The 19,519-nt window shown below is 37.6% G+C and overlaps 1 protein-coding gene across 1 annotated transcript in view; it reads left to right on the forward strand.

The window, feature by feature from the left end:
- Positions 1-19,519, forward strand: part of TTN (titin) — a 329,039-nt gene that overhangs the window by 56,968 nt on the left and 252,552 nt on the right. The window contains 7 exon segments of the mRNA XM_078146156.1: positions 288-453; positions 1,637-1,868; positions 5,314-5,598; positions 5,809-5,934; positions 11,713-11,901; positions 17,324-17,329; positions 19,306-19,356. Coding sequence (XP_078002282.1) covers positions 288-453; positions 1,637-1,868; positions 5,314-5,598; positions 5,809-5,934; positions 11,713-11,901; positions 17,324-17,329; positions 19,306-19,356 — 1,055 coding nt within the window.

Below are 19,519 nucleotides of genomic sequence, written 5' to 3' on the forward strand. Positions count from 1 at the left end.
TACTTGCAGTATAAAAGGTACTGTGCTAAATGCTAAAAATATAAAAACGAAAAGATTCATTTGAGCCTCAAAACCACCCTGGGAGATGGTGCAAGTATTAGAGCCTAAGTTTGGTACTTGCTATCTTTATGACCTTGACCAAGTCATTTAACCTCTTGATGGCAATTTCCTTGCTTATAAAATGAGGAGCAAGGACTAGATGTTCTTCTAAAGCCCACAACCTCTATAATTCCCAATTATCTTTATGTTGTTACATATTCATCCACAATTTCTATTTCATTCTTCAGAATGAAGATACAGAAGGAGAAATACGTTCACCGCCTTCTCATTCCTTCTACACGCATGTCTGATGCTGGACAGTACACTGTTGTGGCTGGAGGCAACATGTCCACTGCTAACCTCTTTGTTGAGGGACGAGATGTTCGCATCCGTAGCATTCGCAGGGAGGTTCAGGTACCGTATGAATGCTCAATACATGTGCATAATATGAACTCTCTGGGTGCTTCACGTTTAAAGTGCTCAAAAAGCCTTTCCTTGCTAAAAGGACTTTTAAAAATTAAACATGTGAGAAGTGAAGACAGACAGCTATTAATAGTTGTCTGGTGTGTGGGCAGAAGGAAAACCAATAGTTTTTCCTTTAACAGGAATCTTGTGAGGAATGTAAATAGCTAATCCCTATTGTTTTAAACTCTTGTACTAATACTAATTTAGACGTAATGTTCCTTCATCTAAAGAATTGGGATTTGCACAGCAGCTGGCCACTTGACACTCAATGGGAGCAAGAATAGGACTTTCACTTGAATTCTGTTTTTTAAGTGGCCAGTAGGATCACATGTGATCAGACTGCCATGTTGCACAAGGTGGCTTCTCTTTGGAAGTTCTCCCTTTGCACAGAGGTAGTTGGGGAAAGGGGAGTCTTGACATTCAGGAAACTTCCAGACTAGTCTTTATCTTCATTGCTTTTCTCCTTTGTTCAGTATCCCTTCTGTGATTCAGCTGAAGGGATACCAAACAAATATCCTTGTTCTCTGTGATCTTTGCAAAGTTGTTTTTTTTTTAACAGGTACTAGTCCTTCTACATGATGCTTTAGTTGTGAAAAGTTATTTTAAAAGATAGCAGGTGTAGTCATAGTTGTTCTTTATTAGCACAGTAGGATTTCCCAATGACAACCCAGCATTTGTTACACTCATGTTATACGTGAGTAACTTGAGTCTTAGAGAGGACACTTGCCCTAAATCATCCAACAAGTAAGTGGCCCAGCCAGTAGACCAGTTCCAGGTCTTCTGTAGCCCAATCCAGCAATCTTTCCACTAAGCCACCTTTGAGTAACACTGGCATTAAGTTTTATTATAAAGAAGAGGAATTGGTCTAATGGGATCAGCTTTTCTCTTCTTCCTTCACTCCAGGAGCAAATTAGTTCTCTGATAGTGATGATACCATCTCCCCAAAACAAGGCTTCATTCTGATTTTTATTGAGTATAGATACCTAATCATCCATCCAATAAGGCAAGCAAAGAAGATAACATAACTTGGCCAGCTATAAATGTCACATAGCATTTAACAGTGTGAATCCAGAAAGAGGCAAACTGAATGAAAATGGGCTCTTGATTTTCTTATCACTTGTCCTGCTCCCAGGTCATTGAGAAGCAGCGTGCCATGGTTGAGTTCGAGGTCAATGAAGATGATGTTGATGCCCATTGGTATAAGGATGGCATTGAAATCAACTTTCAGATTCAAGAACGACACCAATATGTAGTGGAGAGAAGAATCCATCGGATGTTTATTAGTGAGACCAGACAAAGTGATGCCGGAGAATACACTTTTGTGGCAGGAAGAAACAGGAGCTCTGTAACTCTCTACGTCAATGGTACGGATGGAGGCTAAAGCACACCTTTCTGACCAAGGCTTAAGCACTGAAATAGTACTATTGATGTCATTTTGAAGGATTTGGGGGCAGCTCCAATTCAATGTTCTTTTGTCTATGCTACAAATAGATGTTTTTCTATTTCTTCCTTTTTCAAAACAACTTAAAGTGTTTACATATGTGTGCCATTGCACTTTTCTTGAATTTTATTGGTTTTAAAATGTAGGACAGATGGAAAGTAAAGAATCAATACCAGCCTAGAGAGTGCATAATTGCTGGGTGCATTTTTAGTCAGTCTGTAGTACTGAGAATGCTCTTTAAGAAATCCAGGTAGACAGACAGATAGACAGATAGATAGATAGATAGATAGATAGATAGATAGATAGATAGATAGATAGACAGACAGACAGACAGACAGACAGATAGATAGATAGATAGGTAGATAGATAGATATTGAGATTTATATATATATATATATATATATATATATATATATATGTATCTCAATCATATTGACTTTAGGATTAAGCACTGAAAAGTGGATGCCCCCTAGACCAGCATTCTGGGAGTTTATACTAGCATTATGGGCATCTGAGCGACTCATAGCCAGGAATGTGCTGGCAAATATTTAAACGATTAGCTCGCTAGTATCACTTCGAGTAAGAGAAAAAAATGTACTCTCAACGTGTTTTAAAGTTTAATCAGCTTTATTCACATTTTCTCCATGTTCTTAGTTCTAGATAATCAACACAAACAAGAAATCAAGCTCTGATTAGTAGCATTTGTGGATTTCTGAGGTGTAAATGCTCAAGTTGAAAATAAAATTGTCAGCTCTTATAAGGTGGCTGGAGCTGGTTCTAGCATACCCCTGTAGCCAATGCATCAGATTTTTTCAGTGTCTGGTTTCCAATACAGGAGCTCCAGTGGAAGGAGAATATTTCTGGGACGCCCATGGTTTTTATCCCACTAAGCAAAAAGTGTAGCATATAGTAGGCACTTAATAAATACTGCTTGATTAGCTTACGAATTGGTGACACCACCGATGAATATGCCATTGAATCACTTTGATCTTCCCAAGCCTTGGAGCTGACCTGTTTTGAAGCTGAGTGGCCTCAAAATAGGCAGACAGAGTAGTGATTGCTGACATTTATATAGCACTTCAGAGTGCTTTTACATACAGTCTCTCATTTGATTGTCACCACAATCCTGTCAGGGAGATGTTGCTATTATCCCTATTTTACTGGTGAGGAAACCAAGGCAGTTAACTCACACAGCTAATAAATGTTGAATGTGGGATTTGAACCCATGTTTTCCTTATTGCACATCCATTGCTGCATCTACTGTGCCACTAAATGACGTATGAAAAAAGCCCTAAATAGTATCTCTGTCTCATTTCAGGCTACATCAAACTAAACAGACTTCCCTGAAAGGACCTAGAGAATGAGTATAGTGACCAGTTTCCAATGCATTCTGAGAGTTGGCTTATCATAATATCCATTTATTATTATGCCCATTTTAGAGACAGAAAGAAATGAGACACAGAAAATTAGCATCCGGTACTTCAGTGGTAAAAATGAGACTAGCTATTGTATTTTCCAGTCTTGTGTTTCATGAATTGGAGCAGCTAGGGTGCAGTGGATAGTGTTGGACCTGGAGTCAGGAAGAACTAAGTTCAAATCCAGCCTCATATACTTACTAGTTGTGTGACCTTGGGCAAGTCACTTAACCCTGTTTACTTCCGTTTCCTCATCTGCAAAATGAGCTGAAGAAGGAAATGGCAAGCCACATTTCTTTGCCAAGAAAACCCCACAATGGGAAATCCTATTGTGCTGAAATTACTGAACCACAACAAATTCCATGAATTAATTAGTTCCCTTTACTTAAGAATAGGTAGAATATGTTTTCTTTAGCCCATGTGCTTTATCTACATAGTTGATTTGGATTCACAACATGTAGATAATATTCTACACCAGTCATGTGTTCATTCAATAAACACTTATTGAGCACCTACTGTCTGCAAGGCACCATAGTAGGCATTGTTGTGAGGCAAAGATGTCTAAGTCTTGGCAAACATTTATTAAATGCCTACTGTGTGCTAAGCACTATGCTAAGCACAATATACATATATAGATGATATAGATATAGATATAGATTAGACATATAGATATAGATATAGATATAGATATAGATATAGATATAGATATAGATAGACATATAGATATAGATATAGATATAGATATAGATATAGATATAGATATAGATATAGATATAGATATAGATATAGATATAGATATAGATATAGATATAGATATAGATATATAAGACTGCTCTCCGAGAACCTATGATTTAGTGTGATCAAGTGGAAGAAATACTAGACTGTAAGTCAGGAAGCCTGAGTTCTGGTGCCTGTTTTATCACTGACCCCTGGGTGTCTCTTCCCTGAGCCTGGGTTTTTCCCATTTATAAACTGATGGGATTGGACTAGATCATCTCAAAATTCCTTTCCACCTTTACTATTCTACAATCATGTCCCATAAAAGAGACACTAAGGCACAATGAAAATCAATCAATTTAGCATTTATCAACCAACTGCTATATTCTAAGCAATGTGCCAAGCTTTGGGAATGCAGAGACAAAAATAAAATGAAAAAGGCCCTACCCTCCAGGAGTTTACATTCTATCAGGATCTGGGATCAGGAGAACTGTATTTGATTCTTTAAAGTTTTACATGAGATAACAAAAGTTATTCCTCCCTTCCTGCCACACCAAACAGGACAAGGTTCTAAAGCCAAGGGAAACCCAGAAAGACCCTTAAGGTAGCCCATAAGACCTGAGTTTTGTCATTGAACATTTAATAAGAATAGGTCGCATTTACATCATCGTGAAGGTTTAAAAATGCTACGGCTATGGGTCACTCAGATGGTCATGGTGCCAGTATTCTATAACATGCTATCTCATTTGCTCTTACGATAACCCTGTTGGGTAGAGGCTACCTTTATCCCAGTTTTATAGACGAGGAATCAGAAGCTGTCAGAAGTTAAGTAATTTACCAGACTAATAAGTATCTGATGGAGGATTTGAACCCAGAGGGGTCGAGGATAGGAGGGTGGGGAGGGGGTGGTAAAGAGCAAGCATTCATTAAGCACCTGTGTGTCAGGTGTGCTTTCCATATATCTCACTTGATCTTCATAACTCTGGAAGATGGGTGCTATTGTCATCACCATTTTACAGTTGGGGAAAATGAGGCAGAGAGCACTTAAGTGACTTGCTTAAGTCACACAGCTAGTAAGTGCCTGAGGCCAGGTCTTCCTGACTCCAGGCCCAGAACATTGTATCCACTGCACCAGCTAGCTGCCTGTACCATTTTATTTAGCATCTTTTGGGCATATTCATCTTGTCCTTAAGCACTCTTTAATGAGATCTTTTTTTTTCATTTATTTCCTTATAGCTCCAGAGCCACCCCAAATCTTACAGGAACTCCAGCCCACCACGGTGCAGTCTGGCAAGCCTGCCCGTTTCTGCGCTGTGATATCAGGCCGACCTCAGCCCAAAATTTCCTGGTACAAAGAGGAACAGTTGCTGTCCACTGGATTCAAGTGCAAATTTCTCCACGATGGGCAAGAATACACTCTCTTGTTGATTGAGGCCTTCCCAGAAGATGCTGCTGTTTACACCTGCGAAGCCAAGAATGACTATGGAATTGCTACTACTTCTGCTTCCCTCACAGTGGAAGGTATGATGCACCTTGCCTTTCACCCCTGGAACAATACAAATGAGGGCTGATTTTGAGTTTCCTTAGATCAGTAATAAATTATGGTTCAATTTGCCAAAATTCGTTTGTGTAGCCAGCTCTTCTGGAGGACATCTAGAAGTGAGATGGTAGATCCTGGAAAGTTCACGAGGCCTTCTAACCATAATAACTCTTTTGGGTCTTTCTCTTTAGTTCCAGAAATTGTATCTCCTGACCAGGAAATGCCTGTCTATCCACCTGCCATCATCAGCCCACTTAGAGATATCGTGACTTCTGAAGGAAGGACAGCCCGCTTTCAGTGCCGAGTGTCTGGAACAGGTATGTTTAGCAAAATAAACTTCCTTCTATTCTTTATTCCTGTTCTCTGATGCTTAAACCCAAAGAAGTTGTTACTTCTGTTTTCCTTTCCCAGTTTGGGATAGAAATGTTCTAGGCCAGGGGTTATTACCTTTTTTTCAATGTTAAGGACACAGTCTGGTGAAGCCTTATAGAGCCTTCTCAGAATAATATTTTACATGCATAAAGTAAAATATATAAGATTACAAAACACTATTAGAACACTATTATCAAAATACCAAAATATACAAACTCATGGACCCTTTAAAATCTATTCCTAGGGAGAAGTCTGAAGACATGGGTTAAGAACTACTGTTCTAAGCCAACTTTTTTTTCTTTCCTTCACAATTATTTTGTCTGTATAGTCTGAATTTAAAGAGAATTCTCCACTTTGACTTAAAAACATTTCTGTTTTGTGGACCTACATGTGTATATGATATGGCCCAAATGCGGACAACGGCCTTGTTAAAACTTAAAGGAACATTATTAGGATTGCTGCCTTTATCCACAGTTAAGTAGGATCAGGGGCGCTAGGTGTCATTTGAGAATTCTGAGAATTTGAGAATTGAGGCACCAGGTCTGGAGTCAGGAAGATCTGAGTTCAAATCTGACCCCAGACACTCACTAGGCTAGGTAACCCTGGGCAAGTAACTTAACCCTGTTTGCCTCAGTCTGTTCATCTGTAAAATGATCTGGAGAAGGAAATGGCAGACCATTCCAGTATATTTGCCAAGAAAACCCCAAATGGGGTCATGAAGAGTCAGATACAGCTGAAACTAATGAATAACAAAAAAGTGGAATCAGCAAAACTTTGCCCCAAGCAAAGGGAATTAGTTCTATTACCTTTCTCTACCTTCCTCCTCTCACAAATACAGAAAGGACTGAAAGTATGAGTAAATGTCTTCACTTACACAGGTCACAGCCATCTACAACTTAGTATAGTAAGTCCTAGGAAGTTGCTTGAGACACAGACAGGCTAAATGATTGTCCAATCACTTAGCTAGAAATTGTCAGCAGTTGGTTTTCAATACAAGTTATCCTGATTCTCAGCCGAGCATTCTATCTACTATGGCACATTGTCTCTGTCTTTCTACATATCATAAGTGGGGTAGAATAATCCATCTACACAAACCCACTTGGGGAAAAACATGAAAAGTCTTTCATTAAAGGGGAAAACAACTGAACTGTGAACAGACCGAACAAGCAGGCTATTAGAAAAGCAAATGTCAGCTTGCCTCTGATGTGTCATCAGCACCCTAACCAAGACTCATTCAGACTCTGAGAAATTCATTTTGAGTGTATGTATCAGAGTTCTCAAAACCTGGATGTATTCCCATTGACTTTATTACACATATCACAAATCGGAGGCAATTTGACATTTGTCGTGGTAATAGCTTATTTTTTAAGCCTGTTGTCAGCTTAGCAGAGTTGGGAGAGGGAAGAAAATAAGGGGAAAAAAAAGAAATTTACATGTTAACTTTGTTGTATATTTAAATGGAATAGCAAGTTGTACATAGCAGATTTGCAGCTACATGTGCAATCATCTTTTTATTATATTATGTTATGGAAATGATTGTTTTATCCCACATATTAAAATTGTAATAAGTAGAATTGCAGTTGAATCAGCAGACCAAAGTTATAAGTAGATCCAGAGAACTACTGTTAGCTATGCTTTTGCCTGTGATTAATAACTTTGATTTTATTGCGCTGTGTTTTACAAACGGACACTTAAAACACTTATTATTTGATTCTCACAACCTTGTGAAGTAGATGCTATTATTACCCCCATTTTACAGAGGAGGAAACTGAGGCTGTCACTGAGCTAGTAAGGCTGTTAACACTCAAAACATATTATTATCAATAATTAGCTTGGTAATGTATTTCTTAATTATAATAATAAATATATTTAAAAAACTTGAATTTATGAATTATCCAAAGGGTTTTCTTTTCATTGAAATTTCTTTGAAAAAGATTTTCATAAAAATTAGAAACATGACTAGCTATATGACCTTGGGCAAGTCACTTCAAAATTCTAGGTCTCAGTATCCTCTTCTAGAAAATGGGTGGATTGGACTACTACCAAGTGAAGAGTCTAAGGGTCCCTTAGTTATTCAATTCCTATAGTCATAATATCTAACATTTATTTTGATTTTGTCTTTGAGATGGTAAAAAAAAAAAGCAACCCAAAACCGAAGGTCAGTTTTTGGCACAATGCACAAATACAATTTGGAGGGGCATAGGAAACAGAAAAAATGTATAATCCTTCTGTCATAATAACTTAAAGTAAATTTAAATCTTGTGAGCATTTTAAATGTTTGAGCAGACAACCCCATAGATATTTCAAGCCATTCAAATACCTATATCTACAGGCATACATATTTCAATATCTATATGCTTATTTTTTTATATAACAAAATTTAAAATCCACTCTAAAAGCTGATTTCAATAGCTAGCGAGGTTACATACACATGTATATCCACATATATACACGCATATACATATATGTGTATATATATGTATGCTCATTCTTGCCCCTATTCTAGTATTCACAATGCAATCCCTCATCAGAACTAACAACTAATCAACCAGCATTTATTAAGCACCTACTATGTGCCAGGCTTTGTGCTAAGTTCCAGGGATACACAGAAAGGCAAATAATCCCCTCCTGCTTTTAAGGAGCTCACATCCTAGTGGGAGACAACATGCAAACAACTGTATAAACAAGACATTTACAGGATAAACTGGAAATAGTAACATAGGCTAGGTATTAGCTTCTCAGCACTCACCGCTAGCCACTATCTGCAACAGCGGCAGTGCTTTCATGTCCATTAGAAAAACCAGGAGTCACTTGGAATTGCCTAATACTTGAGATTTCATTAGACTGAATGCTTTGTGAAACATAAAGGGATATTTGTGCTTAAAAGATGTGAAAATACCAGCAGATTGAAAAAAAAGCTAGGACCTTAAATGAATCGTGTGTGGTCTTTGGTGCCACCTAGTGACAAAATAATAAAATGACATGCTTTTCAATTCATAAAACTTTTTTTTAAAGGTCCATTCGTTTTGGAAGAATTTTCATATACTTTAAAGAGTTCAGTGTGTGAAAAAAGTTAAAGCAATGTGGTACTTGATAACTAATAGTTTCCTCATTAGATCCATTATAATTATTTTTACAGTACTTTCATATAACAAAATCCAGTTTTCATTCCATAAACCATTCATTCTATCTTAACTCTTTGTGTCAGACCTTAGTTTCATAATTCAATTAAGATATCTTTTAATTATGGGCTTTCACTTTTGTTATATCCAAATGGGTGTCTTGCATTATTGATTGCATTATCATAATATTATACATTAACTATTTTAAGGTTTTATTAAAAAAAATTGAAATGATGAATTTTAACAGAACAACCCTTCTCCAAACACATTTCAAGAATCATAAAATGAAGACATTTAAATTCAGTAAGCATTTCTAAATGCCTACTTTGTACAGAACATTGTGTATTAGACTGGGGAGGATGCAACCTGTAATGAAGACCTGGTCTGTGCCCTCAATAAGCTTAAAGTCTAATAAAGTGGAAAAAACTACAATATAAAATAATGGGTGTTGGCTAGCCCTAAAACAAAGTGCTATGATGTGATTAAGGTGAAAAATTTGTCACTGTCTAAAGGTAGCTGGCAAGGCTTCATGGAGAAGGTAGAATCTTCTTTTCTTTTCTTTTCTTTTTTTTTTTTTTTTGGCAATTGGGGTTAAGTGACTTGCCCAGGGTCACACAGTTAGTAAGTGTCAAGTATTTGGCCTGAGGCCAAATTTGAACTCAGGTCCTCCTGACTTCAGGGCCTGTGTTCTATCCACTGCGCCACCTAGCTGCCCCAAGAAGGTAGAATTTGAGTTGGGCTTTGGAAGGAAGACTGGCAGAGAAAGATGTTCTAGGATGAGCAGTCAGAGAGTAGGAAAAGCACCAGCTATGTTTAGGGGACAGATGGACAGACAGGAGTCAACCCCTTGCTTTTAAGCAGTAAGAAAACTATCAGCGTGATAATAACAAGTAATGGTAAAAATAGTAACTCCTAACCTTTGTTTATTAATTTACTACTTAAAGAGGACTTTACATCTGTTTTCTCATAATCATGGCAGCTGCCACACATCTATTCTACATACAATACTACGTTGTCCTCAGGGCTAATCTTGCATCCAAAGAAAATTAGAATTAGAAGAAGATATATAGTGGCAGGTGGATACTGGAAAGAAGGGGCAGAGAAAAATAGTAATATAATAATGGGGTTACTTCAAGAGAAAAAACATATCCAAGGCCATTGGCTATACATATCTCACAGTGACTTGCAGCAGTCTCCTGGGGTCACTATCCATATGCTAGTAATCACAAAGTAGAGTCAGGAAAAGCTGTGAATGGTCTAGTCCAATTCTATCACTGTCCTGGAAAAAAAAAAAGAATCAAAGTATGCATCTTACCAGTGATGGGCATTAAAAGAGGAGACTGTTTACCTGATTATCAAAGAAGGATCCTATATACTATCTCCTTGGAGTTCTGTTGACACTGGGGAGTTAGCTTTCTCCTCTTTCTTTTCCCCTTCCTCTATGAATGTATACCTATCAATTACACAAAACATGAAGCTTTTTTATTTTATTTTTAATTTATGGAATAAAGCAAGCATTTCCACAGCATATTATAAAGCTAGTCAGAAGATTACAGAATTGTTTAATAAGTTTGAAGTTTGGCCCAATATTCTACTCCATCAATAGACTACTCAGAATTTGTCATCATAGCTTTGTTATACAAAGGTTCCTGCACAGAAAGTCTGGGGAGGCTGAGGTTCATATAGAGTTAGGATACCGTCCTGGGAAAACCATTTATTTTACCAAGATGGGTTCATCCAATTAGCTTCATTTTTTGTGGCTTTCTTGTTCACCTAGTGGCTGCTGTCCTGGGGCTTCAGTTCTCAAAAAAAAAAAAGTTGTCGATTAAATCCAATAAATATTTATTAAGTACCTACTCTACTGTTGTAGGTACAGAGTATACAAAGATGAAACCTGATATAGTCTACATGACCAATTAGAGAGCCAACTAACCATCTTTACAAATTCTTTCTTACAAAAGAAGAGAAAAATCTAGAGAGGCACAGGTTGATTGTTAATTTACTAATAGTGCAACCTACCAATGCCTTTGTAACAGGTAAACCTGGCCTTTGGCTATAATATCTAAGGATAGTAATTAGCCTTTTTATTTCATGGGCATAAGGAACTCCCAGATGAGGAATTCTTTCTACCAATAGCAATTGGCACCTTCTCTGCAGCATATAGTCTTAGGTAGCTGCCCAAAGCCCTGAGAGGACAAGTGACCTGCAGAGTGCCACCCAGCCTGTAGATAGCAGAGGATTTTCATGACTATTTATCCACTATGCCACACAGATAACAAATATACAAATGTGACTATAGCATCTCAACATCTGTTTGACAAATGTAAAGGAATGTAACGCCATTAGACCATGAGCTTAGACCATGAGCTCCTTGAAAGCAGAAGATGCCTTTTTGCCTTTCTTTGTCTTCTCAGCACACCACCTGGCACATAGTATGTGCTTAATAAATGTTGGTCAAATGTATGAATGACTGAATGAATTGGAATCATGTAATTTGAATAAATAAACCATAATGTCACCACTGTAAAATAATATATTTTCAGATAAAATGTATCCACTATTTTTTCTTTCATTTCAAATGTTCTTTTTTTTTTTTTGCAGATCTGAAGATTACTTGGTACAGCAAAGACAAGGCAATTAAACCTTCTCGCTTCTTTAAAATGACTCAGTTTGAAGACACATACCAGCTGGAGATTGTGGAAGCTTATCCGGAGGATGAAGGAATTTATACATTTGTCGCTAGTAATGCTGTAGGCCAAGTGTCAAGTACAGCAAACCTGAGACTAGAAGGTACAGTATTATAAACCCCCCAAAAAAAATCTATTTCCATTTAGAATCTAATCCCATAAAGACAATAACCTTACTACAAACCACCACTGGTCATCTGTTGATATCTAATTCAACTAATTTTATCATCTGCCAATATCCTGCACAATCATCCATTCTCACTTTCGCATTCCACCCCCAGAGTGTCTTACATAGTATTCTGTTGGCTGTGATGATCAGTTCAGCATCATACTGCTAGGATGCTCCTAGACCAGATGTGTCAGAGGGCAGAGAAGATGAGGAAATAAAATTATTTTGTTGGTCAAGAAAAGCCAATTTTTGTCATCGCTAATGATGATGATGATAACAATAATAATGCAAATTGTGATTACAGTGAGTTGACATTATTCTTTCATGAAAGAAATTATTAAATTTTTCGTGCCTAGGCATTGTCACGGTAATAATAACAACTGCTTTATTTACCTGTCTTTTGGAAACATAAATTCAATTGTAACTATGAAAATACTACTTTTGTTCTAATTTATAATACTCTCCTGTCTGCTTGTAAATGAATTCATAAACCCACCCAAATATGAAATATTATAGTAGTTAACATATATTGATTTTGATCCACTTAGGACTCTGAATTGTTGTTCAATTTTTTTAAATGGCCCTAGTCCTTGGACTTTATGTTCATAACTAAAATTAAACAAATGTCATTTTAATTGGATTTTTTGTTTCTCTAACAAGAAATTTCTCTAAAACTCTATAACATTACAATTTTCTCTAAAATTCTTCAGCTTTTTTTTTGTGCCATGGATCCCTCTGGTAGTATTGCGTAGTCTATGACCCTATTCTCAGAATGCTTTTAAAGACAAAAAGTAAAATACATAGGGTCACAAAAGAATATAATTTATGTGGAAATATAACAGTCGAAAAATTAAAAACAGCTTAAATTATCAAGGTGGTATTAAGGTAGTTTAATTAAAATAGCCCTTATAATTAAAATATTGTAAGCAACAAATATCTGCCTTATTGCCCTCCTACCTCCCTTGCCCCTAACCCTCCACTGAGAAAAAAATAAATAAAAGCTCTGTTATAAACATATATAGTCAATCAAAACATTCCCGCATTGGCCATGTCCAAAAAAAAAAAATTCTCCATCTGTGCTTTGAATCCATTACCTCTCTATTAGGAGCTATATAGCGTGAATTGAAATATAGTTATCAAAAAAAAATTTAAACAATCTCATGGACCTCAGGTTAAGAACTCCTACTAAAATGATTAAAATGTCAAATTTGAAATGACCATGTATAGTTTATGATATTAGTGGTTCAGTGGGGAATTCAACACAGTGTTTTAATTATCAGGGACTATTGTTGCTCCTGTGGAGGACACTACTATTACCTGTGTGAAGTTAAGGTGTTAGTATACCTGAGTTCAAATCCAGCCTCGGACCCTTGCCAACTATATGACTGGTAAAGCCAGCCACTTTACTGTCTGCCTGCCTCAGCTTCCCCATCTGTAAAATGGATATAATAATATCACCTCCCTTTCAGGATTGTTGTGAGTATCAAATGAGATAATACTTGCAAACCTCATAGCACAGTGACTGGCGCATAGTAGGTGCTTACCTCCTATAGTACTTTAAGAATTTCTGGTCCAGAAGAAATAGTCAAATTTTCTGCTGAAAACAAAAGAACTTCAGAGTCAGAGTTAGTATATAGTTATAGCAGAATGACAAGATTTTCTTTCTTTCTTTTTTTTTTTTGGCTAGGCAATGGGGTTAAGTGACTTGCCCAGAGTCACACAGCTAGTAAGTGTTATGTGTCTGAGGCCAAATTTGAACTCAGGTCCTCCTGAATCCAGGGCTGGTGCTCTATCCACTGCACCACCTAGCTGCCCCCAAGAATTTCTTTATGCTGATAATAATTATTGGCCTTTATAGAACACAATTGTGCAAGGTGCTTTACACCCATTATCTCATTTCAGTCTTATGAACATACTGGGAGGTAGGCATACAGATTTTTAAAAATCACCCAAAGGGAGGTAGCAGTATAGAGTTGAAACACCGCCGTGTTTGAAACTCAGAGAGTGCAGTGATGTGAATTTCTCAGTTAAGGGAGTGCTGTCCTCTTATTCTCCACCCCCACACTGATCTGCCTTTATTGTTGGCCTATGTTTGGCTCTCCACCATCAGGGAAGGAACTTTACAAATTCTATTATCTAACCCCCCCATCTCACAGTTAGGGAAGATGAGGCAGAAGCCCAGAGAGAATCCCCACTAATTCCTCCGTATTACCCAGACTCCTATATGCCTTTAACTATCCGGTGGAAGAAAATTAAGTGATACCCGTGAGACGGGTATCACAATAATGGGATGTTCTTAGGGGAGGGGGGGGAATGGCTATTTCCAAGAAATTTACCTTTGTGCCTTTTTTTCACATCTTCAAAATGTCAAATTTAAAGTAATTTTTAGGATAAGGAACCACTGGAGCAACAAATTAAGCACTGGGTTTTCTTTCCTCCAATCTGTGTTCCATTGCTGCCTTCCTGACTTTTATATTGAAGTCACTTAGCCTGCTTATGTCTCAGTTTGCTTAACTGAAAAATGGGAACGACTAGTCTTCCAAGCAATAAGCTCTGTAACTTCAGGCATTTGGGCTGCATGATAGCTCCTTATCAGATTCTCCATTAAATGTGAAGACTCCTGCAGCTGAGATCAAAAGAAGGAACATGCAATCTCCTATTTAGTAGGCTAATTTGGTCCCACTGAGCAAGCCATCAAAAGGAAAATAAAGCATCTGTTTTAGTTCAGGGCAACACATTAAAAGTTGACATGCTTCTTTTCAGGATTTAGAAAAGGTGAAGAAGTAACATCAACCACCCCATGGCATGTCCCTTCATCAGTCTCATTTAAGAAGGAGTCCCTTGGCCAAAGGCCCATCTTCATCCAGCCAATTTCCAGCTGCCGGGTGTGCAGTGGAGAGACAGTCAGATTTCATGCGAGGGTCTCTGGCATGCCCAAACCAGAAATCCAGTGGTTTCATAACCAGCAGCTAATTCTTCCAACCAAAGACGTAGTTTTCCATTTTGACGAGTCGACAGGCATGGCTTTAATGCTGATAGTTGATGCTTACTTAGAGCATGTGGGGCAGTACTCTTGTAAGGCAAGAAATAGTGCTGGCGAAGCAACTTGTACAGCTACGCTTACAGTGACTGCAGAAGGTAAAGCTGATTTCTTTTGTTTTCTCTCCAAAGAGTTTACTTTACTGCATAGCATACATTCCCACTCTTCACTAACCATGTCTCGTGTTATTTGTCATGTCCCGTGTTGTGGCAAATTCACTAATAAAGTAACAGCTGTAACTGGCAGGCACCCTTGCTTACTCTTTGCAATGTATAACACATGCATTTAAACCCCTTGCCAAATTGTCTGTTCCAGGCATTTGCAAAAGAGCAATCATTCTGCTGGGCTCTGACTTGCTTAATTATTTATTCAACTTTTTTAAGTGACTAAAGAAGACAAACAAGCCTCAGAGTGGGACATGAAGTAGTTAATCTTTATACCGTACATTCAAAAGAGATGTGATTGTTTTCCCCAGTAAAATTAGGAAGGAGAGGTCAAATGGTATCTCGAATAGTGTCATAAAAATATTCTCTGTCACTATGGATAACTTCAGTGACATCAAAAAGAAGAAACCAGTTACTTTTTGGCACCCGCATGAGCACTCCATCGTCCATTCATCATTGTGAATGAATTTTCCTTTTGTGTGTGGCTCTGACTTCCACGATCATATTGCATCTGGCATGCTGTTTCCGAGTGACAGTGATATCATTCGTTCTCATCTCCCATGCCATATCATGTATGTTAATAACTTGGCTCAATAATCTACAGTAGATATTAATATTCTTTTTTTTTCTATCACTTGATTATACAGTGCAAGCCCTAGATAGGCAAAGTTCTGGGAAAGATGTAAGAGAGTCTGCCAACTCCCAGGCAGTAGCAGAAGCTCACATTGATTCCCCTTTCCCAAAAGAGGAGACCAAAATATCAAAAAAAGAAACTAAATCACTTCAAGAATCATCATACGAATATGAGGTACAGGTTTGTGAAAGCATTTCAGAAAGTTCCATCTCGAAATCTACAGCAGTGCAAGATGTAGAATTGTACCAAGCCACATCCATTTCCCAGATCGCAGAGGGTGACCAGCTATCTGGGGACATTTTTGAAGGAGAAAGAGGTATCACCCCCCAAATCCTCCTGAAGCTCAAGGACCTGACCACGAAGTGTGGAGACACTGCTCAGTTCTTTTGTGTAGTGGAAAATGGAACCTCTGAAGGTACAACCTGGACCCACGAAGGGGTAAAAATTGAAGGAACAGAGAGAGTGAAGCAGTCACAAAACGGAAATGTTCAGCTTCTCACTATTCAGAATGTTCAGCTGGTAGACCAAGGATTGTATTGCTGTACTGTACGCAATGATCATGGAGAGAAGACAGCCTCTGCAGTACTAACCATAGAAGGTGGTTATTTGATTTTAACTTTCACTTTACTTCATTTCAATCTCATTGCTTATTCAGTTTTGCTGCCCCCCCCAATTTAATCTATATATACCTTGGAATGCCTTATAATTAGTACTCTATTCATAAATGACTTGTGCTTATTCAACCATTGATGATTATGAAAAGTTACCTTTCAAATCAAGGCTTGGAAAGTTCAAGTTGGCACATCAAATTCTTCCTCCCCAGATACTGTAGGAAGGATGTTGCTAGAAAGGAATGAGAGTACTCAGTAGTTTAGCCTTACTTATAAAAGTTCAACTCATCTAACACTGCAGTATGCTAAATTTGGGGAAAAACATAGAAAGATTAGTTCATATTATCCAAGGATGATATGAACATAGTTGAGACCTGTAGAGCAGCATCAGAGTGATTAAGGTTCTGGGAAATGATAAGTGACTAGCATCTATGCAAGTCACACTGCCCAGTATTATGTGTATGAAAAGGTACTTCTACAATTCCTGACATTGCAGGACAAGACTAAACATACATTCAACAATCTTTGTTTCTGGAAGAATGCTGAGAAATCCTGTGCTGGGGATTAAAACCTCCATGTCCCTGGAATCTCCTCTTCAGATGTGAACTTAAAGGAAAAAAATCATCCTCTAGATGTCTGAAATCTGTGTCTGCAGGCAGAGACGCTGACGAGCCATTTCCAAAGAGGAATGACAAAATGACTGTGGGAAGAAGAAACTAGTAAACTTCTAGACAAATTATGGATTATTGTGGTCTTGGGCTTCTCTATACTCTCTCTCGAGGCTCTACATCTGAAGTAGCGAACCAATGTAACTGGACCACAATTCTCTGTGTTTCTCTTGTCATGGCACATCTTCCTCCTTGGCTTCACCTTTAGCTTAGTCTTCCCTTCCACACAGAGTGGAGAGAACCAGGTTAATGTTCATATTTCTTTTCATTATCTAGCAAATACTAGACATCTACTCAACAAAAGTTCATTTTTTAAACGTGGTCCTATAGGTCAGACACTTAGGGTCTAGCTATGTATTTCAACTGAGACATTCCATGCAGAGAATTGACCCCTTAATTCCTCTGATCTTGGTAGCTGCTGGACTAACTCATCAGCCATGGTTGTATGGATTCACTGATCATCTGAAGTTGATAGCTACATGCCATTCATATGACTACCATGATCACTGTCCTTTTTTTAGTTAATTGTCTAACTTCCAGTAAATAGTAAGGCATAACATCAAAGCATTTCATGACTACCACCTAACCCAACTTATTTAATAGGCCTGTAAATACCCTGGCTAGGTTTTAGATTCCGAATTCAGTTGCTCATAATCTTCATGCATTATTGGAGATTCCAAGCAGAAAAAAATGGTAGTCCGCTACTCTTTTTAAGGTGCAAGCCACTCATTTGTGACTAGTACCTCATTGTACAAGCTCCTCATGGTGGATCAGTCCTGAGAACTTTGCTCTGAGAGGTCCATAGAGAAGAGCCTTTCAACTTCTGTACATCACACTATCCCACTGTTCTTGAGGGAACATCCTCAGAAGATCTAGAATTCCTCGTCTCAGCAGCACAATCAACACTTAAGACCTCTGTAAGATAACATTTTTCTAATTCTAGGAAATAAAGTTGGTCTTCATCTGGCCCTAATATGGCATAGAAACTCTTTCATAATTATTTCATAATCTCCTTGCTCAGCACAAGTGATTTAATAGCCATCTAAGTTCAGATAGGAATACATAAAGTACATATATATAAGTCATTATATGCATAGAGACCTTATATGTTTGATAATCACATAAGTCATATGCTTGGCCATAGGACTAATGCACTTGGCATTTCTCTTTCATACTAATGACTTTTTACTTTTCTAAATACAGTATGTATATTTTATTCCTACAAACATAGCAAATCTAATGCTTTTCCCAACTTTATTCCTACCTAGCTAAGGAATCGCAAGAAAGAGCAGTTACAAAAGTTAGCCTTGGTTCAAATATTAAAAGCCTTAAAACACTCAAAGAATCTCATATTAAAACAACCAGAGAAGTAAAAATGGAATCTTCAAAGAAAACATCGAGTTTGTCACTAAACCCATCCTAAAGACCACAAGGAAATGACAAAGGAGCAGAAACTGCTATCCAGATGTTGTGGCCTGTGAAGACATGACTGAAAACTGGTACAATTGTATCAGCCAGCCCTTCTTGAGAAACTGCTTCCCAGATCTCATTAATAAAAAGAAGGAGATTTGCCACCTTTTTGTGTCATAAAGGGTACACCTGCTCCTTAAGAAATGTGGCCCTGTAACCTGTTTGTAGTTAAGGAGCCTGAATTTTGTTTTTTGTAATAATGTTGGCCATTGCAGTTTAAAGTTATTGAAAGTTGGTTCAAAACAGAGTGGTATGTATGAGTGCAGAATACTTAATTCACCTAAACATGACAGGTTGGCAAATGCATGTTCCTTCCAAATGTGACTTCCTCTTGCATTCAAGTGCTCAGTCCCTGAGAAACAATAAAGAAAGAATATCCCTTTAGCTTGTGCATTGCTGTTCTGTATGTGTCCTTCTTGGTGTTTAAGGCATGTCCAGGCATGAGTAATTATGACTTTAAAATGTGAAAATGGAAAACGCTATGGAGAACTTGAAATTTAAAAAAAAACCTGTTTGAAAATAATTTTCTCATGACATTTTCATAGACTTTATCAGATCATTGAATTGTTTTGGCATGTTTTTTTTTTTTTGAAGTGGGCTCCTGTGTCAGTACAACGTATTTGGGAAATTTCAACGCTACAGAACACTAATCAATGTCAAATGCAAGCAATCACTTATCTTTCTCTCTCTCTCTCTCTCTCTCTCTCTCTCTCTCTCTCTCTCTCTCTCTCTCTCTCTCTCTCTCTCTCAGAATCAATTCTTCAAGAGAGGATGGAACAGCAGATGGAGATGGAAGTGAAAGGTATAGTTACCAATGAATGTAAAATTTAAGTAAAAATTGAAAGGATTGGTAGAATCCTTTTCTTCACTATTTTAATTTGTTTTCCTATAGTATTTAATGAAAAAGTATCTGTGTATGTGTATATATATTTCTCTTGGAGAATATATGAACTTGCTGCATGCTT

Source organism: Phascolarctos cinereus, unplaced genomic scaffold, assembly GCF_003287225.1.
Source record: "Phascolarctos cinereus isolate Bilbo 61053 unplaced genomic scaffold, phaCin_HiC Scaffold_726;HRSCAF=1367, whole genome shotgun sequence".
Taxonomy (NCBI): Eukaryota; Metazoa; Chordata; class Mammalia; order Diprotodontia; family Phascolarctidae; genus Phascolarctos; species Phascolarctos cinereus.